The 18,096-nt window shown below is 37.0% G+C and overlaps 1 protein-coding gene across 1 annotated transcript; it reads right to left on the bottom strand.

The window, feature by feature from the left end:
- Positions 1-14,962: 14,962 nt before the first annotated feature.
- Positions 14,963-18,096, bottom strand: LOC110445900 (malonyl-[acyl-carrier protein] O-methyltransferase-like). The gene is made up of 2 exons (XM_021490751.1): positions 17,990-18,096; positions 14,963-15,814 (listed from the first exon to the last, which is right to left on the bottom strand). The coding sequence occupies exons 1-2, from the start codon at positions 18,081-18,083 to the stop codon at positions 15,228-15,230; spliced, it is 681 nt and encodes a 226-aa protein (XP_021346426.1). The 5' UTR covers positions 18,084-18,096; the 3' UTR covers positions 14,963-15,227.

Here is an 18,096-nt window from a genome sequence, read left to right as displayed (position 1 = left end):
TTTGGTCCCACCCATACTGGCGATCACTCGATCTGTATGTTAACGAGGCGGAATATTTGGATTGTTCATGAACGTCCTGTTACCAAAGTTTATACGACACATTTGGATTAATATTGATCAAATTCTTACATTTTCATGTCAGTATGCATGCCAGTATGTGCGTATCGACAAAATCGGAAATTTGCTTAGATTTGTGAAGATTTTTGTGTAAATATTCATACGACACATGTGAAATGTTATATTTGATTTCGGATCTACACATGTAACTAGATACCTTCACACGGGTGGAACGAACGTTGCAGTAATAAATGGAGGTAAGAACAAGGAATGTTTACTTTTTACATTTTAATTTATTCAACAAATACATTTCATCGGTCAGTCCTTTCTGTTCTGTTGTCTGCTTTCCTTATCAGCGGGATATCGCTAAGAGGCGTGCTTGACGCCATATTGTTTTGATTAGAAACGGGGCGTGGCTTAAGTGCGATGGGATGAGCTTAACACGATTGATCATGATTCTATCGCAGATTAGAACATGGTCCGTATCCAATCAAAACACACGTTGCAAACGAAGCGTGTTGTATAACCAGGGTGCATTGTTCTGCGCGTGTCACTTGACATATAAGCGCAATTCTTTTCTTTTTTCATTCTTATTAAACCACAAAAATGTTTCACGTACGTAGCTAACCGTGTTTAAATTGTAACTTCTTGTATTTTATTTTATCCAACATTCGTATTAGAAGCGGAACTGGTTGTGTGATGGGCGGAATATATTTCAACAACAATACGTCCCGTAATTTATTTTCTAAAAAAAACAAAGTGACTGTTTTCAGAAAAAATCTTTTATTATTTACTCAATTGCCTTTAGACAATACTCAGCCCAAGCATCAGATATACGTTTGGACTAGGAACCGGACGCGATAGGTATGTAATCAGTCAAAGAAGGTTTGTGAATAGTTCGCCAGACTTTTTCCCAGTCGTTGCCTGCTTTCGAAATGCAAAAGGGTGCCCCAAATGGGTAAGTGTACCAGCGAGATATCATCAAAGGTCATATCAAGGGGGAAGTCTGAGTTTATATGTAGCCCTATAGACTTATACGTGTCACACTGTGACGAATTTACTGCCTTCAACAAATATGCTCATATTGGACATTAGCAGTGCAACAACGTTGAGTTGGGGTATTTTTAATCTTTCTACTGTAGCGTCGACTATAGAAACTAAAACAGTATGTAAAACTTGCATTAGCACACTTCGTCAAAAGTGTCTTGCTCTATAAACATGTAGATGCAATACTTTCTACCCTGCATAATTCCCTTATATACGTATACAGTTAATGGAGTCATTTTCCTCATCAACAATTTACTTCACACAGGGGCGAACGATTGTTATAACTCACAACTATGTGTGGACCAGTGCTAATCAGTGCTAACCAGAAACTGCTATGAATTTCCTGGGTCCTAACCAGTGTCTTAGTAAATGGATACATTTAGTTTCTTTGTGTCGGCTGTATATGGGACACTTTTCTGAATTGATTTTGGTACAGTAGGGAGATCGTATAAGAAAACATTCGGTTATTGTTAAACATGCTGATGTTCTCTATGTTAATAATTATATCTAATGTTGACTGAAATACATCCTATGCATGTACCGTCACCTCAATACTCACTCTTTAAACATTCAGCCTATTTTTTGCCATACAGTTATGTGGCCGCACAACACACCAAAATAGCGTTCGCAAATCGTACATACATCGTGCACACACCGTCCGCACATCGTCCAAACATAGTTCGAACAACTGTGCGTTTTAACAATCTTTCGCCCCGTTGTGCGCCTGTCTCTGCAAAAATGTGCGATTTGGTACAATTGGTTGATCAATAATACGCAATGATAAAATTCCGGAACGCCCTTTTGGAATAGGGAACACTGTATACATACATTTCTCATCATATTAATTACAGATTATGTTCAATTTTACAATGCGTGTTACACTGTACCTACAGTGACTGTTAGACTGTCAAGAATGGATTTTGCTCCCAGGTTACAGAACAGGTAAATAGCATTTTGATGAGTGACTGGAGCTTTCATTGGTGCCATTTGCCTGACATAGAGAACCGGTATATGATACCGTATGTTAAGTATGTGTTATTTGCATAGTTTTGGTCTATAGCTATTCTTCATCAGAACTTTTACACCTTTACGAGTAAGTAAGTGTCCCGGGTGAGGGAAACCACTGTACACGTACATGTGCAAAGTGGATATGTTCATGGAGCTAGAATTTAGAAACAAATACAAAAAAAATCAAGTTTATGTGTTTAATCACGAAAACGTTTATATTGTGAAGGCATTTTTCAATTTACACCAACCACGATTGTCATCGCACAACGTTCGTCCTTCGTCCGCACAAATGTGCGCAAGCACTAATCATCCAGATTTCAATCGTTTGCACATCGGGCATACATTGTTCACACTCCGTGCACACATTGCACGCACACCGCACATCGTGTAACATTGTTCGTTCCAACTGTACATTAACTGGTAAGGATTAATAGTGAAGCAGGGAAAATAAATTAAACTATCCGAGTGGACTAGTAAAAATAAATAATTATATAGATGTCAAAGAACCGTTTTCGAATAGAAACTAAAAAAAAAATCAAATCGATGTGTCAATACAATGCAATATTGTAAATCAATATTATTTCAATATCAAACTGTAGCGTCTTCAAGTAACAACAAGCGTCGCCAGACAAACTCTTTAAAATACAGAATACAGTAAGCGACATCAGCAGATATGTTGTTAATATAATACACCTCTATACCTAACTTCAATTTGACATTTGAAAAAATTACCAAGTTATGATGAATTGAATTCTACGATCTGCGGCGTGGCACGAAAGCGTCGCCAGACAAAATCTTTAAAATACTTACTAAAGTAAGCGACATCCAAGGATATGTTATTGATATGACTTTCACGTATCTACATACTGTATATAACGAAGTTCAGCTAGATATTTGAAAAAAATGACCGATTAATAATAATTCTATTTTTTTATGATCGGCGGCGTGGCACACGTGTGTGAATTAGTTTAAACTTTGTTTTATTCACATAACATATGTAATACATAATACAAATATGATTATGCATAAATGAATTGGAGACAGAAACAAGTGTTAATACACTTATATAAATATGTTACCTTTCAACGTAACCAACATTATCAACTATAGCTTAGGGAAGTGACGTGAATAAATCACAGGGGAAGTTAGAAGAGAGTTGGGGAAATGCAGTGTTGAAATATGGTACATGTACAAAATACGCTATATTCATAAAATCAGTGTATTGTGGTCAAGAATTTTTTTTCTGTTGCGTCATCGCTAATACACTTTATGATTTATTTTCATACTGTTTCAAGGAAGGTATATATATGCATATAAGTAAAATCTAAACAAGCAAGCTGCATCATAATGCCAACATAAAATATACTCTATGATAATAATAATCATGTGGATGTTTTTTTTCCCTACGCAGACAGTCGTTGTAATAGACTGTTCATATTCCATACACTATTGATGATCGATTGTTCGTCACATCCCGTGCCTTAATATGTCATTATCCTGTTCATTCTTGTCCTCCTGGTATATCCGTTTCCACTAGACTGTTTGCATCGGGAAAGACCATCCACATGACTTACTTTACATATGTTATATGTTATCATATGAATACAAGGGTCATTGATTAAGAATCTAATTCAAAGACGTCATAAGATAATACATCGGAAGTCAATCATCTATCATTATGATGGCAACTCAGCTATTTCATCTGACATATGCTCGCACACAAACGTCCATGTATGCATACCCACACATATCTTAAACACATATATATATCATGCATACATACATACACACACACTTACGTAAGTAAGTACATACCTACACGTGTGTGAATTGAACTCCGTAGATCGCGAAGCGTCTTGAGACTTTACCTCTAAGATTCACCTTTAACGTTAGCAACATCAGAAGGTACGTTTTACCAAACTTCATGTCGATATTTGACAAAAAAAGAAATATAAATGATGAATTGAATTTTACGATCGGGGGCGTTGCACACGTATGTAAATAATTCTACAGGTCGTGAAGCGTCTTCAAACTATATCTCTAAAAAGGTAAGCGACATCAAACAACATGTTATTCATATGATTTTAATACATATACAAAGTTTCATGTCGATATTTGATCAAATGACCGAGTTATCGTGAGGTATTAACATTTTATGAGTATACGTATGCATTTCTCGGCGTGTCATATATGTCTACATTTACGTAGGACTTCGATCGTATAGCTGAACACGGCCAGCCCGGATCATATTGCAGTATAAACATTGTTTCATTGACATGCTGTGATTATATAATCAATTACGTTAACAATGATACGTCTATATTACTTTATATTTAAACAAGATGGTGCCCTTAAAACGATCAGTTTATACATAGTCTATGACAAAATAAAACAAGAAAAGGTTATTGAATTGAAATTTGATATAAAATTCATTACTATATCGCAAAAGATTGATGAGTCGTATAGAACACGCATATAGACGTTTTGGTCAGAAAATATTTTAACAACGATCAAGCGCGGGTTGTTTTACCAAAAAAAAAAAAGATTGAAAAACAATAATTGCAAATCAATGAATCACATGATCACGTTTCAAACTAATGAAGTTCCCGATCGAATTCAGGGTTTAGGTACTTTATACCATTCAACAGTCTCAATACTCTGATGTACCACCGGATTAGATTAAGTCTAAGTCTTTGGATGGCAAAGCTGCATTTCTAAAAGGTTGAAAAACAACCATTTTGAAATAATGAATCACACCATCAAGCTTCAAATCTCACAAGTTCCCGAGCTGATTCAGCATGCAACAATCGCAATACTATTGATGGTCGTTGATAACGTTGTGCGATCCCACAAATATTAAATACCATGTTTTGAATGATAAATTGGATGCCAATAAAAACATATCGTACACAAGGACATATGTGTAACAGAGGCCATTGTTTTATTTAAACGCCTCCGCTAGGAGCCGAACCCGGGACCTCTGGCTAACTATTCTTACGCTTTACCGAGTGAGCTAAAGAGAAAATACCCCTAGCCGAGACCGTAGGAAGCGGCTAGTATTTTACCAGGGTGACATATGCATCAGTGTATTTCACATATATCGGTCGTATTTACATCTTTATGAGATACAACAGATATTAGTTGTACTCACGTTTGATGAGTCAACTTTACACCATCCTCCGATACCAGGGAGACTATTTCCTTGTGAAGCGATGATAAATCTTCACCGAAGTTTGTCTCTGCTGCAGATATCTGAAAGAAGCATAATTAATGTTCTTGTTGAAATACATGTGTCAAATTAATTAGTTCCACTAATGCCTGTTCCGAAAATACTATCAATGAAAACAGAACATATAGATATCACAATATTCTTGCAACGAGGACAAGTAAAATGTTTGGATATCATATAACGCATGAAAAGTAATCTGCGAGTATATGCATCGCATAATTAGCAACTGATAAAAACATACATTTCATCAGTTGTTCGGGAGTAGGGCATACAGGCAAGCGCATTCGCACGTGAGCGCGCGCGCACACACACACACATTCGCACACACAGAAACAAGAAAAAAAAGACAAATAGGTAGAAAACAGCGGGTTTGGTCTCGGAGATGTTAGAGAGACTTGTTCAGTCATTTGCCTGTGATTTTAATATATTTGTCCACCTCATTTTGAAACAATAATTCACTCAAATCCAATGTAATACTATATGTTTTGAAAGGATAAACAGCTATTGCGAAACAGTTAACACTTGCCATGGTGTTTTTTGGTAAAACTAGGAAATTCGTGAAGAGAACTATCAAATATCTACCTGTAAATTTCAAGTATTTCCCGTCTTTCATTTGGACGTAGGTTGTACGGTACGCGGTTTTCTCTGAAGTCTGTATCCCGAAGGTGTTTCCCTCTCAGGAAAAAACAACGCTTTTTTTTAGATAAATGATGATGAGCTGCAAATCTGCGAGTCTTTAATCCGACTTCATACACTGTTCGATACAGAATTGGGTGTTCTTCTCATAGCTCCTAGCTCGATAGGGATAGCCGGCGCTGGTGGGAAGCGGTTTGTGTAAAGACGACCACCCAAACGGTCCGAAAATTTGTACAGGCCGACACTTAGTCCTTTTTGTCTGAGTTTGCACATCGTGTATGCCCCGCAAACACCACTCCCAATTACAGCCACACTATGACACATGTCTGAAACAGAAACTAGCATCTAGATAATAATAATAAAGGATTTTAGATAAGTCGGAGGCTTATTAACTATTTTTAAATGTTCGTATTGTAGCAGTTGTTATTATTAAAATATATATCTTATAAGGAAACGTTTTAAAATTGATTTTAAACGAATACAAATAACAATTGTAACGTCACAAGTTAAGAGGCCAGCTCAGACTTTATTCTGCAACGGCAACCCGGTATTTTTTTATAATATTTACTCATTTTTCTTAGAAAACCCAGTTTGGATAGCGTTGTATAGTCACGTGAATGAAAAATGTATTGGTAGTAATGATCTACAAATCATATGGGAATATATCAATACGGGACTGTTACATGAACAAATGAGGCAACAGACCCGAGGCTGGAGGACGGATACTCCCAGTTACATTGACTCTGATACGATAACGACGATGACATTGCCACTGTAGAAATCAGCCCTCATCTAGAAAGTAGTGACCATTCCGTTAATATTAAACGATGTAGTTTGAACCCTGAAATAGAAACTTTAAGTAAAACTCGATACTTGGAAATTGGATATAAGCTGGCAAGATTGATCTTCGGATTGCAAGAAGGAAATTGAGAAAAAACGAACGATTCTTGAATAATTAATTGAAAATTCTACGAAAGAAACAATTCTAACACAGCATATAGTAGAACAATAAAAGCAGAATCCCTAAAACGTTTTGGTAAAATGCAAATTAAGAAAAAAAGCCAATAAAACAATATTTCGAGTTTGTACGTTAACTTTTCGCTGCTTGTTTTAGCTTCGTTAACCTTTTTAAGGGTCTTTCTTCTCTCTTGAGTCATGCCATGTGCGACACTCACCCTTTTCATAGTTCATAAATGATCATAAACGCGAATTTGGCTTGCTGATTAAAAATGTGATTTTAACTTGCCGCGCATTTTTGTTTTTTGGCCTAATATCGAGTCCCATAACCTTTTTTTTTCTTTTTCTTTTCTTTTTTCATTATATCGCATTGCTGTTCCACGAATGAACCATCTTTCTGATTCCTATTTTCTTGGGTTTATTTGAGTGAAAAGCAACTATATCTCTTGTTGCTAGGGTAAAAAACATAATTATCTAAATGGTAGCAAATAAAAGAATTCAAGTTAATCAAATCAACCTTATACAGGCATGCACACATTTTTATTCATCGATAATCTTACAAGACATATCACAATCCACCCCATACTTAAATCACCCTTCCCTGGTTGTTTGTGAAAAGGGACAGCTACTAACCAGGACACTTGGAGACGTCTGTTGTACTTTTTGTTAACAGGTGCTTGAGGAGTAGTATATCTGTAGATTTTTTTTTTTGTTATATCCGTTTGTGTCATAGACCACAACTAATATAACTGGATTTAAAGTCTCTGAACTTTTGAAGACCCATTTTCACATCAACCAAATTATGATAACATTTCAACCAAAACTGTGCAGCTGAAAAAGCATTTTTTTAAATCTTTAGTTTTGACATCTTTTTAATGAAAAGAGAAACAAATATAAAGCATTTATACCAAAATAAGCAAACATTTTGCAGACAACTTACATGGGTAAAAGATACTTGTTTGCATATGTTGTAATTTTCCTCCTATGTGCCAGTGCAATAACTTTAATACAGTTGTGTGACCGTACAACGCACCGAAAATACCGTGTGCACACCGTGCATACATCGTTCACACACCGTTCACACATCGTCCACACATGGTGCGCACAACTGGGCGATTTATCAATCGTTCGCCCCGTTGTGCGCTTTTCTCCGCACAACTGTGCGATTTGGTACAATTTTTTTATCAATGTTACGGAATGAAAACAATACGAAATACCATGTTTAAATTTAAGAAAGTATAGACAGAAAGATAAGCTTATGGATGAAGCTAGTATATATAAACAAACGTGTCTGTATAATTATTTGTAGCAATTCTCTCCAAATATGTTAATGCCTACAACTTAATTAAGCTGTCTCTACATTACACAAATCTATTGTGTCAGTGAAAACATTGTTTTAAATGAAATACCGTCATAAATATTTCGTCGAAATGTACGGCAACTAAAATGTTTGTTGTAAGATTACTGTACGGCATAATGCAAATTTCAAGTCACCGTACAACGCTATGAAATAAGGTAAGCATATTTCTCATAAAATACAACGAGTTTGAAAATGCGATAAATGTATGTAATGCATATACATATTAATTAGTTATAGGTAGTGAAAGTTCGGAAAAAAATCCACTACAAATAACAATTTTGACACGTGATAAGTATCACTCGTGAGTTATCTAAGCCATGCTAAAAAGAGACTAAGAGGAACCTGTACATATGCAATTTGAGAAAGATACCTTAAGTGCTTCCTTAGAACGAGCGATAACAGACATTCTCTGGTTATCGACTTAATTGTCAAAACAAAACAAGTTAAAGTTTATTAACATGTTTATATTTACGAAACGTTTCATTTCAATTCAGTTCATGCAAGATACAAGATGGCATATACCCAACTGATGCAAATGCAAAAGAAATGGAAGCTTAAAAGTCCCAGGCTGCTTTAGATTGGGAAACCGTTTTGAAAATGCGAGGACGGGAAATTCGCCAAGGTTGTGTAAACATGCATTTAACATATTTTTTTGCAGCAAAAAAAATATCTTTTGGGGAAGTTTTCGGTATACTAACAATAAAGTTAGACTGAGTAATGTTGCCAGTCCAACGTTTTGCACAATTAATATTGCTTTGTCGCAGATTATCCTTCTGGAATATTATTTAAACTTTAAATTTACAAAATGTGTGAAACGACTTCATGTGATAACCAAAGAATAATTAGCATGCTGATGAGGTCCTGTTTGTGCAAATGAATAACCCTAACTAATTCGCAAGGTCATAAGGATCAAAGATGTTACGCAACAAAAACTGAAGATCTAGTCACAAGATTTATTTGTAAATCAATCCATTAATAACACCAAGTATTTGTTTGCTAGAATCTTGATCAGCCATTGATCATTACATCTTAACGAACATACTATAGATGTCATTCAATACGATTTTCTAAATCAATGTAAGCGTTTGAAGACATTCGTTGTCCTGTGCGAGAATGTATTGGTACAATCGACTCTCCATTCCTCAACCACGTTAAAGAAGTGCCGCCTTCAATCTAACACTATTCCTTTCACGTGAGAGATTTAAACGCATAGCGGAGAAGGATGTGAAATAACATGTTTAACAGTTCAATCGGCATATCAATCAATTGCAAATGCCTCTCTTTTGGTACATTTAAAATATTTGATACAATTTCTGTAGTCGGATAACTTAGTGAATAACTCATTCGCCTTTCAACCAGGTAGCAAGGGTTTGATGCGTTGCCTCTTTTCAAAATCCTGTCGTACGACATTTTATCTTGTTCGTACACGTTTTATCTCGTTTGACTTAACCCGTTTGTACGATTTGAGACTCGTTCGTATAACTTTTTGAAACAAATCTCATACGTATGACTTTTTTACTCATACACACATCTAGTGCATACGACTTTTTTTTACCTCGTACGTACATGTACTACTTATTTACCCATTAGTACGACTTTTTATCTCATTAATACGATTCTATAAATTTTTTATACGATTTTTCATTTTGTTCGTACGACTTAATTTTTGTTTTTCTTCCTAAAACATGCAAGTTAAGCACTCGTAAATGTTAAATAAACATTGATGATCTACTTAATTACAGTTGGAGTTCCTAGACTGTAATTTAAATGCTGAAGTGTTCAGGAAATAGGAGAACTATGCTTTGCAATTTATATAGAAGGACAAGGACCTATCGGAAACTGAATTGGAACTGGTTTCTACGCGATCATTTGTTCACAAGATGGATCATCCTTCCTTTGATATATCCAGCAAAGGTAATTAGGTCATCTTCATGATAAACGTTAAACCCTTTGTTAAACCAAACTACTGTCAACTAATCCTCAAAATCAATGTTAACCGGACGTAAAACAGTTTTTTTTTATTTTACATAAATAATAATTCACGAAAAAATGTCATGAACGTATTAAACCTCGGCCTTGTCGGTGCTACCCAGGGTTGAATTTATGATGTCATACTGATAGTGATATCACAATGACTTATTTGAATGTCCCCTGTTTAGATAAAAAACAAATATAGTGGCAATGTCATCCCGATGTAAACATGTATGTAATATCATATTGTTTCACAAACTTGTTTTTCCCTGACAGGAAGAAAGTTTTAAAAGTCGTATCTTATACCATAGCTTGCGGATTCGTTCAAATAACTTTTAAAATAGCTGTGAAGCACAGCGGTATTCTGATTTTGTATGAACATTCATTTGACATATTTATATTGTTTACATAGGTATGTTTGTCTATTCGTACACATGTAAAGTATTTTAATCGCTTTAGGGATTAGGGAACTCATTTTTCAATATGCCATTGTTTCTGTTTGTTATTAAGATGATGCCTCCAAAAACGTGTATGCAGACCGAATCGAGGCTGGAATAAAGGCATTGCTTTATGGTACCATCTATGCAGGATTGTCATGCAGAAGATCACAACAGAATTGAGAAACTCTGGTTGATATATATTCCGCGAGGCTTTGGGCGTTGCCTACAAGAACGACGACCACACTCCACAGCTAGACATTGTAAAAGTTGTCGCAAGGAAACACGTTTGACACAGCATGGACATGTTATGCCCATAAGACACAAACACCTTCTAATCGGATATATCCTACACTAATACACTTTCAGTTACAAATCGACACGGATTACGTTTCTATGAATCCGCAGATAAATCTAATTGGCCTTGTGTCAAAGTGAGCAGTCAGTCCGTTGAACTTAATATGTATTCAAATATAACGCAAGCGATATTAACATAATTTAAAATTGTTTTGTAACTGGTTTTTGTCGCTAACATATATGTCAAAGGCATATTTAAATGCTATGGTAGGTATAGAAAAAAAGTCCAGGACTCTAAAACATTTTTAAAAGGTGGTGCTACATGTACGCTTGTTCAAACAGAGACGTTTGTGTTTTAAATAATTCTAAGACTGGTTGGGGTATGGGTGAATGTGATTGTAAAAATCAAACAGACTAATGTCAATTGTTCTGTCCATTGTAATAAATCAAACATATACCATATGAAGTGTTTTATTTTTTATTTAATTGTGTACTATAACGATTGCGTAGTGTTAGCAGGACAATTTATTTCCAACAATGATGATACGTTACAATAAGGCCTGTGTATTCACAGGATTGGATGTTATATGAAATGTACAAATCTGTCACACTTCTGGAGGATATAGGTGTACAAGAGTTGTGTCATATGAGTTTATCATGAAAGATGAACAGAAGGCACACACATATTATTGCACCTATTATATTTAATGAAATAAACAGCAAATTACACTATAATAATTAATTAATAATTTGAGGTTCTTATATACCGCTTTATCACAACCACGTTCGTAGGTCGTCTCAAAGCGGTTCACAAATTAGTATCCGTGGTTATAGGGACCACGGAACCAAATTAAAAATAGATTGTGGGTTTTTCCCCTTTGGGCAGAAGATTTAATAGGAAGGTGAATGCATCGGGGCCTGCTGGTTGGATATTTAGATGGCAGAAGTTTTCAAAAGTGTTATGTGTGGATTGAGCAATATATATAGATGTAATATGCATTTTTTGTTTTTTTTTCAAGTATGCTATTGTCGGGGTGAGTTTATTAAGTGTGTAATTTGTTGTACATTTTGGTCGATTTTTGGTGCCGAATTCAATACAAGTTGGCGGCCCCATATAAAAAAAGTTAAAATGGACAGAATTTTTAAATATTTTATTTACATTTGTGTGAGATGATATTCTTCAAAATGAGGGCAGGTAAATTAGTGTGGATAATCCCATTTAACCAGGACAGTGGTAAACGTTAACACTATCGTCTATGGACAATCATTTGGTTATGCGGTCCCTATATGGCCTTTGCCACCAGCCAATATCTTTCTCAACTCCCTGGGGATCATACAGCCGTAGCTGCCATTTCGGCGCTAATAGTTAACCTAAACCAATTCTAGTGCTGCCTAACCACGTACTCATTTACAACTGAGTAGACTAGAACAAGCGGAGTAAAGTATTTTGTTCAAAGATACAACACAGTGCCGTGCGGTGACTCGAACACGCAAACCTTCGGTCACGATCCCGGCGTCCTACCGCTAGACTACCGTGCCTCCCTTCGGTCACGAGCACGGCGTCCTACCACTAGACAACCGTGCCACCCTTCGGTCACGAGCACGGCGTCCTACCACTAAACTACCGTGCCTCCCTTCGGTCACGAGCCCGGCGTCCTACCACTAGACTACCGTGCCTCCCTGCGGTCACGAGGACGGCGTCCTACCACTAGACTCCCGTGCCTCCCTTCGGTCACGAGCACGGCGTCCTACCACTAGACTACCGTGCCTCCCTTCGGTCACAAGGACGGCTTCCTACCACTAAACTACCGTGCCTCCCTTCGGTCACAAGGACGGCGTCCTACCACTAGACTACCGTGCCCCCCTTCGGTCACGAGGACGGCGTCCTACCACTAAACTACCGTGCCTCCCTTCGGTCACGAGCCCGGCGTCCTACCACTAGACAACCGTGCCACCCTTCGGTCACGAGCACGGCGTCCTACCACTAGACAACCGTGCCCCCCTTCGGTCACGAGCACGGCGTCCTACCACTAAACTACCGTGCCTCCCTTCGGTCACGAGGCCGGCGTCCTACCACTAGACTACCGTGCCTCCCTGCGGTCACGATCCCGGCGTCCTACCACTAGACTACCGTGCCTCCCTGCGGTCACGAGGACGGCGTCCTACCACTAGACTACCGGGACTCCCTTCGGTCACGATCCCGGCGTCCTACCACTAGACTACCGTGCCTCACTTCGGTCACGAGGACGGTGTCCTACCACTAGACTACCGTGCCTCCCACTGCACCATTCAACTGTATCTTCCTTCTAGGACTAGTTGGGGATGCTAGCGGCGGAAAGGATTGGATTCCAAATAGGTCTTACATTCTGTTGAAACACATGTGCATAAACCTCTTGATCATATGACTATGAAAAAAAAGCGGAGTACTGGTTAAATTATAATTATAATTAAGTAAAGTAAAGTGTGCACAGGATGAACCATACCAATACTTAAATGAGATAACTGTAACCAACAAGAGAACTTGGACGCCTATCAACAGACTGTATACTTTGTATTTAGAAAGATCCAAGATGTAAATGTGGTTTCTAGTACTTCCACGGTTCTTTACACAAAAAAATATTGTACATAAGACTTTATTTAACAAGATACCAACAGCCACCTTTACTCGCGTAGATTGCCATTCAGTATTATATCTCAAATTGCGTGGCAGCCCTCTACAAAACAGTACCAACTCAAGATGTTGTTATGATTCAATGAAACCAAAACTACATGTACTGTTATATGACGCCTGGCCTCCCTATGTAAACACACGCACACTCAGAAAAAAGCAACAAGATTTGTTATCAACAACCTAAAAACATATGCATACATTTTATTTATCGCTTTTTTAACTTATCAACAAGACATCTTAATGTTTAAATTAATTTTAGCCCGCATTATACGCGTCTAAAATCCGTCGTGTGCATGCTTACTCAAGCCGATATGTCGAACAGCGACGTCACGGATGTGTCCTTAGAATATGGAATGACTGGTTATTATCAAGGCACATTATGTTTATGTAGGGAAACCGAAAGATCATCTATTAGGTCCTTTTCAACAGAACAGAAACAAATCGCTATCCTCTATACTAGAGTAAGTTGCAAGTGGCGAAGCAGGTCAAATCATCCCTGCTCGTCGGCCAGTCCCCTCAGCGACATGAAAATGCTGAATGCTCCAATAATGAGCGAGTCCCGTAGTCACAGTCGGTCGACACAATAATTCATTCAACAGCATATTTTGAATCGTCATCTGGTTTCTTAGGAAACTCTATATTTCACAGATGCAATTATAATTTCCATAACCAACAGCCTCGTGGCCTGATATGCTGAGCCATTGCACAACTGTTGTTTAACGGTCAGCTACCTGCGCGAACAAGAAATACATTTCTGAATTGTAACAAAAATATTAAACAGACTATTGTTATCTACTGATCTATTTCAAATTAAATCCATGCATGTTAAACATGCTGGTATTTAAATTTAAACTTCCAGAGGTGAACTTTGCACCTTACTAACTTGATATAGCAGATACTATAACCAACCTACCATATTAACACACTCTTCAGCAACAGTGATATATTTAGAAGTTGTCTGTATCAAAATCAATATCAATATTAATCAATAATTAATAAATATTTATCGTATTTTTTCCCATTTCATCAACAAATTTGTTTCTCAGATATGACGATGTTCTTTCTCATAGTAGTGGCAGAATCGATGGGTTCGCGACCTAGATACTGATTGTTTTGTTGAGGTGTCGCAGATTTCTGTATTTCTTAGTAGGGGTGTAATATCCAGTCTAGCGGTAAACCTACAATTTCTAAGCAGGACATGGTTTAATTTCATTCAACGAATTATTCGTTTCACAGAGACTTTACTGAACGGTAGAACGTGAATGTGGTTACAGGCAGTGTATATCTCCCAATCTTTTCCCAATAAGCATGTAAAAGGTACCATACTTTACGTATCCAATATAATTCGAAATAAGAACAATATATACGTAGTCTTTGTAACCCTTTTATTGAAATTTGAGTTGTCCGTAATCGACGCATAGCATGATTTAACCAAACTATCATAACTGTGTTTCAATAATAATAAAATCAACCACAATCATGCAAAAAACAAAATCAAACTATACACAAAAGTAGTGACTGTGTTGATTGTAACTATTTTTTGTTGTTGTTGAGTTGTCAGATTACATAGTTCTCCCTTTGTTCCTTGACGCATGTGAAGTTCAATGACATATGACTTCCAATATTTCGTTTGTCTTTCACACGCCAGCCGGAACTAGTCAAAAGGGCCTCCTTGTTTTCATATCCCCATCCCATGCCGTGGCCAGGAGTATCATCTGCTGACAAACTACAAGGGAGACAAATCACCGTGCTGATGGCGTACCCTGCTCCTGCCACGTTCGTATTTCCCACGTTGTCTCTATGGTTACTGTGTAAGCCAGGATCATTAATAGAGGCAACACCGTCGTCCTTCAAGACACGATAAACCTCTTTCATAACACTGGCGGGATCAGGCAGATCGTGAAGAACGTCATACATAATCACCAAGTCAAACTTCTGTGTCCATTCAACGGGCAGCGATGTAGCGTTTAGCGTTAGAAACTTCACGTTTTTGATGCCTTGGGTTTTGGATGTTGAAATTGCGTTTGCTATTGCCATCTCATTGTAGTCAATACCGTATATATTTGCCTCAGGGAATCGCCTGCTTAATGCCCTTGATACATTCCCTGATCCGGATCCTAGATCTAGTATGGTGGCGAGCGATTCTGAAAGTAGCAAGTTTTTTTAAACAATGAACAGTTTTAATTTTACTTTCTGTATATATAGGTTTAATTGTCATTTTATTTTGATTATTATTGTTTGTAAATACATTTTTCAATGTCTTTCAATTGTTAATGATCGTGGAGGTGCTTGATATACCTACACCTTAGCCTGAAAAAAGTTAGAGAAACGTCTTGAAATGAAATGATGTCTTTATGTTTACAGTTTCAAGTCTCAATAACCTTGTTGAGGTCATTATCATGATCACTCGATAACGACAGTCATTATCGTGCGCGTAGTAATACATACACCGTGTACACATGTGTACGTCAACAATCCGGGGGTTGCCGGGGGATACTAGATTTGTACAACTCATTAGTGAATTCATGCAAAAGATACATTGTTAAAATGTATACATACATTGTTTACATTTATACATTCAGATGACGTCACGTTGTTAACAGCGCCCGACTATATGATGATTACTTCACCGACAGACAGGACGGCTGGATTTTGTGTTTTTCTACGTGTTTGTGTTCATTTTTTTACTTTCATGACAATAAAGAGGTTCGAGAAATACGATAGTAAATTCAATTGTGATAATAACGTTCGATACACGCCAATTTTGCCGTAATATTTTCAACTGCACTCGGTAAGGTTGGTATGGTAACCACAGGACGCGGGTTCGATACACAATTAATATAACCTATGTACATGTCATATGCTTGCCTAAATACTGATAGTTAAATCATAGCACATGAACTGGGCTTTGTAATGATTTAAGTTAAAACATAAATTATAAAATTACTTCGTGTGCTTGCGATTTTGTAGACACTATGCCTAGTTACCGTTGCCGTGGAGTCTTAAAACACGGGAGAGTTCCAAAACTGCAAGCCGTTGGTGCCATATTATAGCGTTCCAGGATTTAACGGGACATCTTTAGGTATTAATTATTACTGTTGAGATAAACTGGTAATGGAATGACAACGATATGTTTTTATTATAACAGTTTACGAGTGCGAGTGAAATATTGTATCGGCATTGGGTTACGCAAATTTGCAAGTAAGTTGTGCTAAAAATAGCCGCAAAGAGCAACTTTGAAGAAAGAATTATCGCTAATAAGGTATGATTTCATATTAAAAAACGAACATCCCTACCAATGTGATGTTTATATTGAAGATATGCAGCCGATTTCGTTCGTATAAGTCCTATTTTGGTCGCATTATGTCACAGTGGCCTTTGAAGCATGGCGCGAAGCAAAATCGTATCACTCATTGGGCTTGAATGGAATGAATTCCCCGCGGGATTTATTCCAGTAAAAGAACACGTTTTATTTAATATAAAAGAACAATACTATACATTTAAATATTAACTTTCTTTTTAGTTTAAGTTATCGGGTGATAACTACAATGGAACTTGGGTAAATTAATCATCATCGGCTTCCGATAACCTAAACTAAATAGAAAGTGTATCCTTCAAGCAAACAGTCTTGCTAATGATGTCTGGACATCACCTGGAATGACGATTTAATTTTCAATATACATATAGGCATTTAACTCACATTATTCTTATTATTGTGAATCAGACCATGTTTATGCGCTCTCATTCTATCACCTGTGTACCGAAGCTTAAATAATCGCCTAATGGTTAAATGTACGGTAGAGTTCTAAAGCATTAACTTTTCATGAGAAATGTAAGGATTAAAGTATAGAACGAACAATATCATATAACCTACCTACTAATATGCTGAAACAGTAACATAATAGGTTTTTTTCGTGTGAGTAGCAATAGTGAATAATTATTTTATGCTGAGAGGGCAATGCAAATAAGGATAGAGTAAGAGAGGAGGAGAGAGAAAGAGAGAGAAAACAGTTACCAATACCAGTAATTGATAGACTCATCGCAAATCCTTACCTGTAATGGTAAATTGAATCATTTAGTGCGATATAGGACATTTCAACATCTGAAAAGAGGAATTATCGCCTATTTTACGTGTATGGACCATACGACAAATTATTTTACAAAAGCGGTAAAAGTAAAACTTTTGAACGGAAACAATTTTACAGGCACGAACGGATATACTTGTTAAATGAACAAAACTATCCTATATTTTACTTTTGACGATACAATCAAGTGTAGAATACATAGTTTTCATTGCAAACAGTGTGATGGATCATTACCTTTGAAATCCATTATCGGCACAATGAGCTGCTCCAACGCCTTGTCAACATCCGGTATTTTTTCTTCAAGTACGTCAATAACTTCTGGGGGCATTTCGTCATAGCTG

This window comes from Mizuhopecten yessoensis, unplaced genomic scaffold, assembly GCF_002113885.1.
Source record: "Mizuhopecten yessoensis strain PY_sf001 unplaced genomic scaffold, ASM211388v2 scaffold2411, whole genome shotgun sequence".
In the NCBI taxonomy this organism is placed as follows: domain Eukaryota; kingdom Metazoa; phylum Mollusca; class Bivalvia; order Pectinida; family Pectinidae; genus Mizuhopecten; species Mizuhopecten yessoensis.
This window is presented reverse-complemented; position numbering and strand designations above follow the sequence as displayed.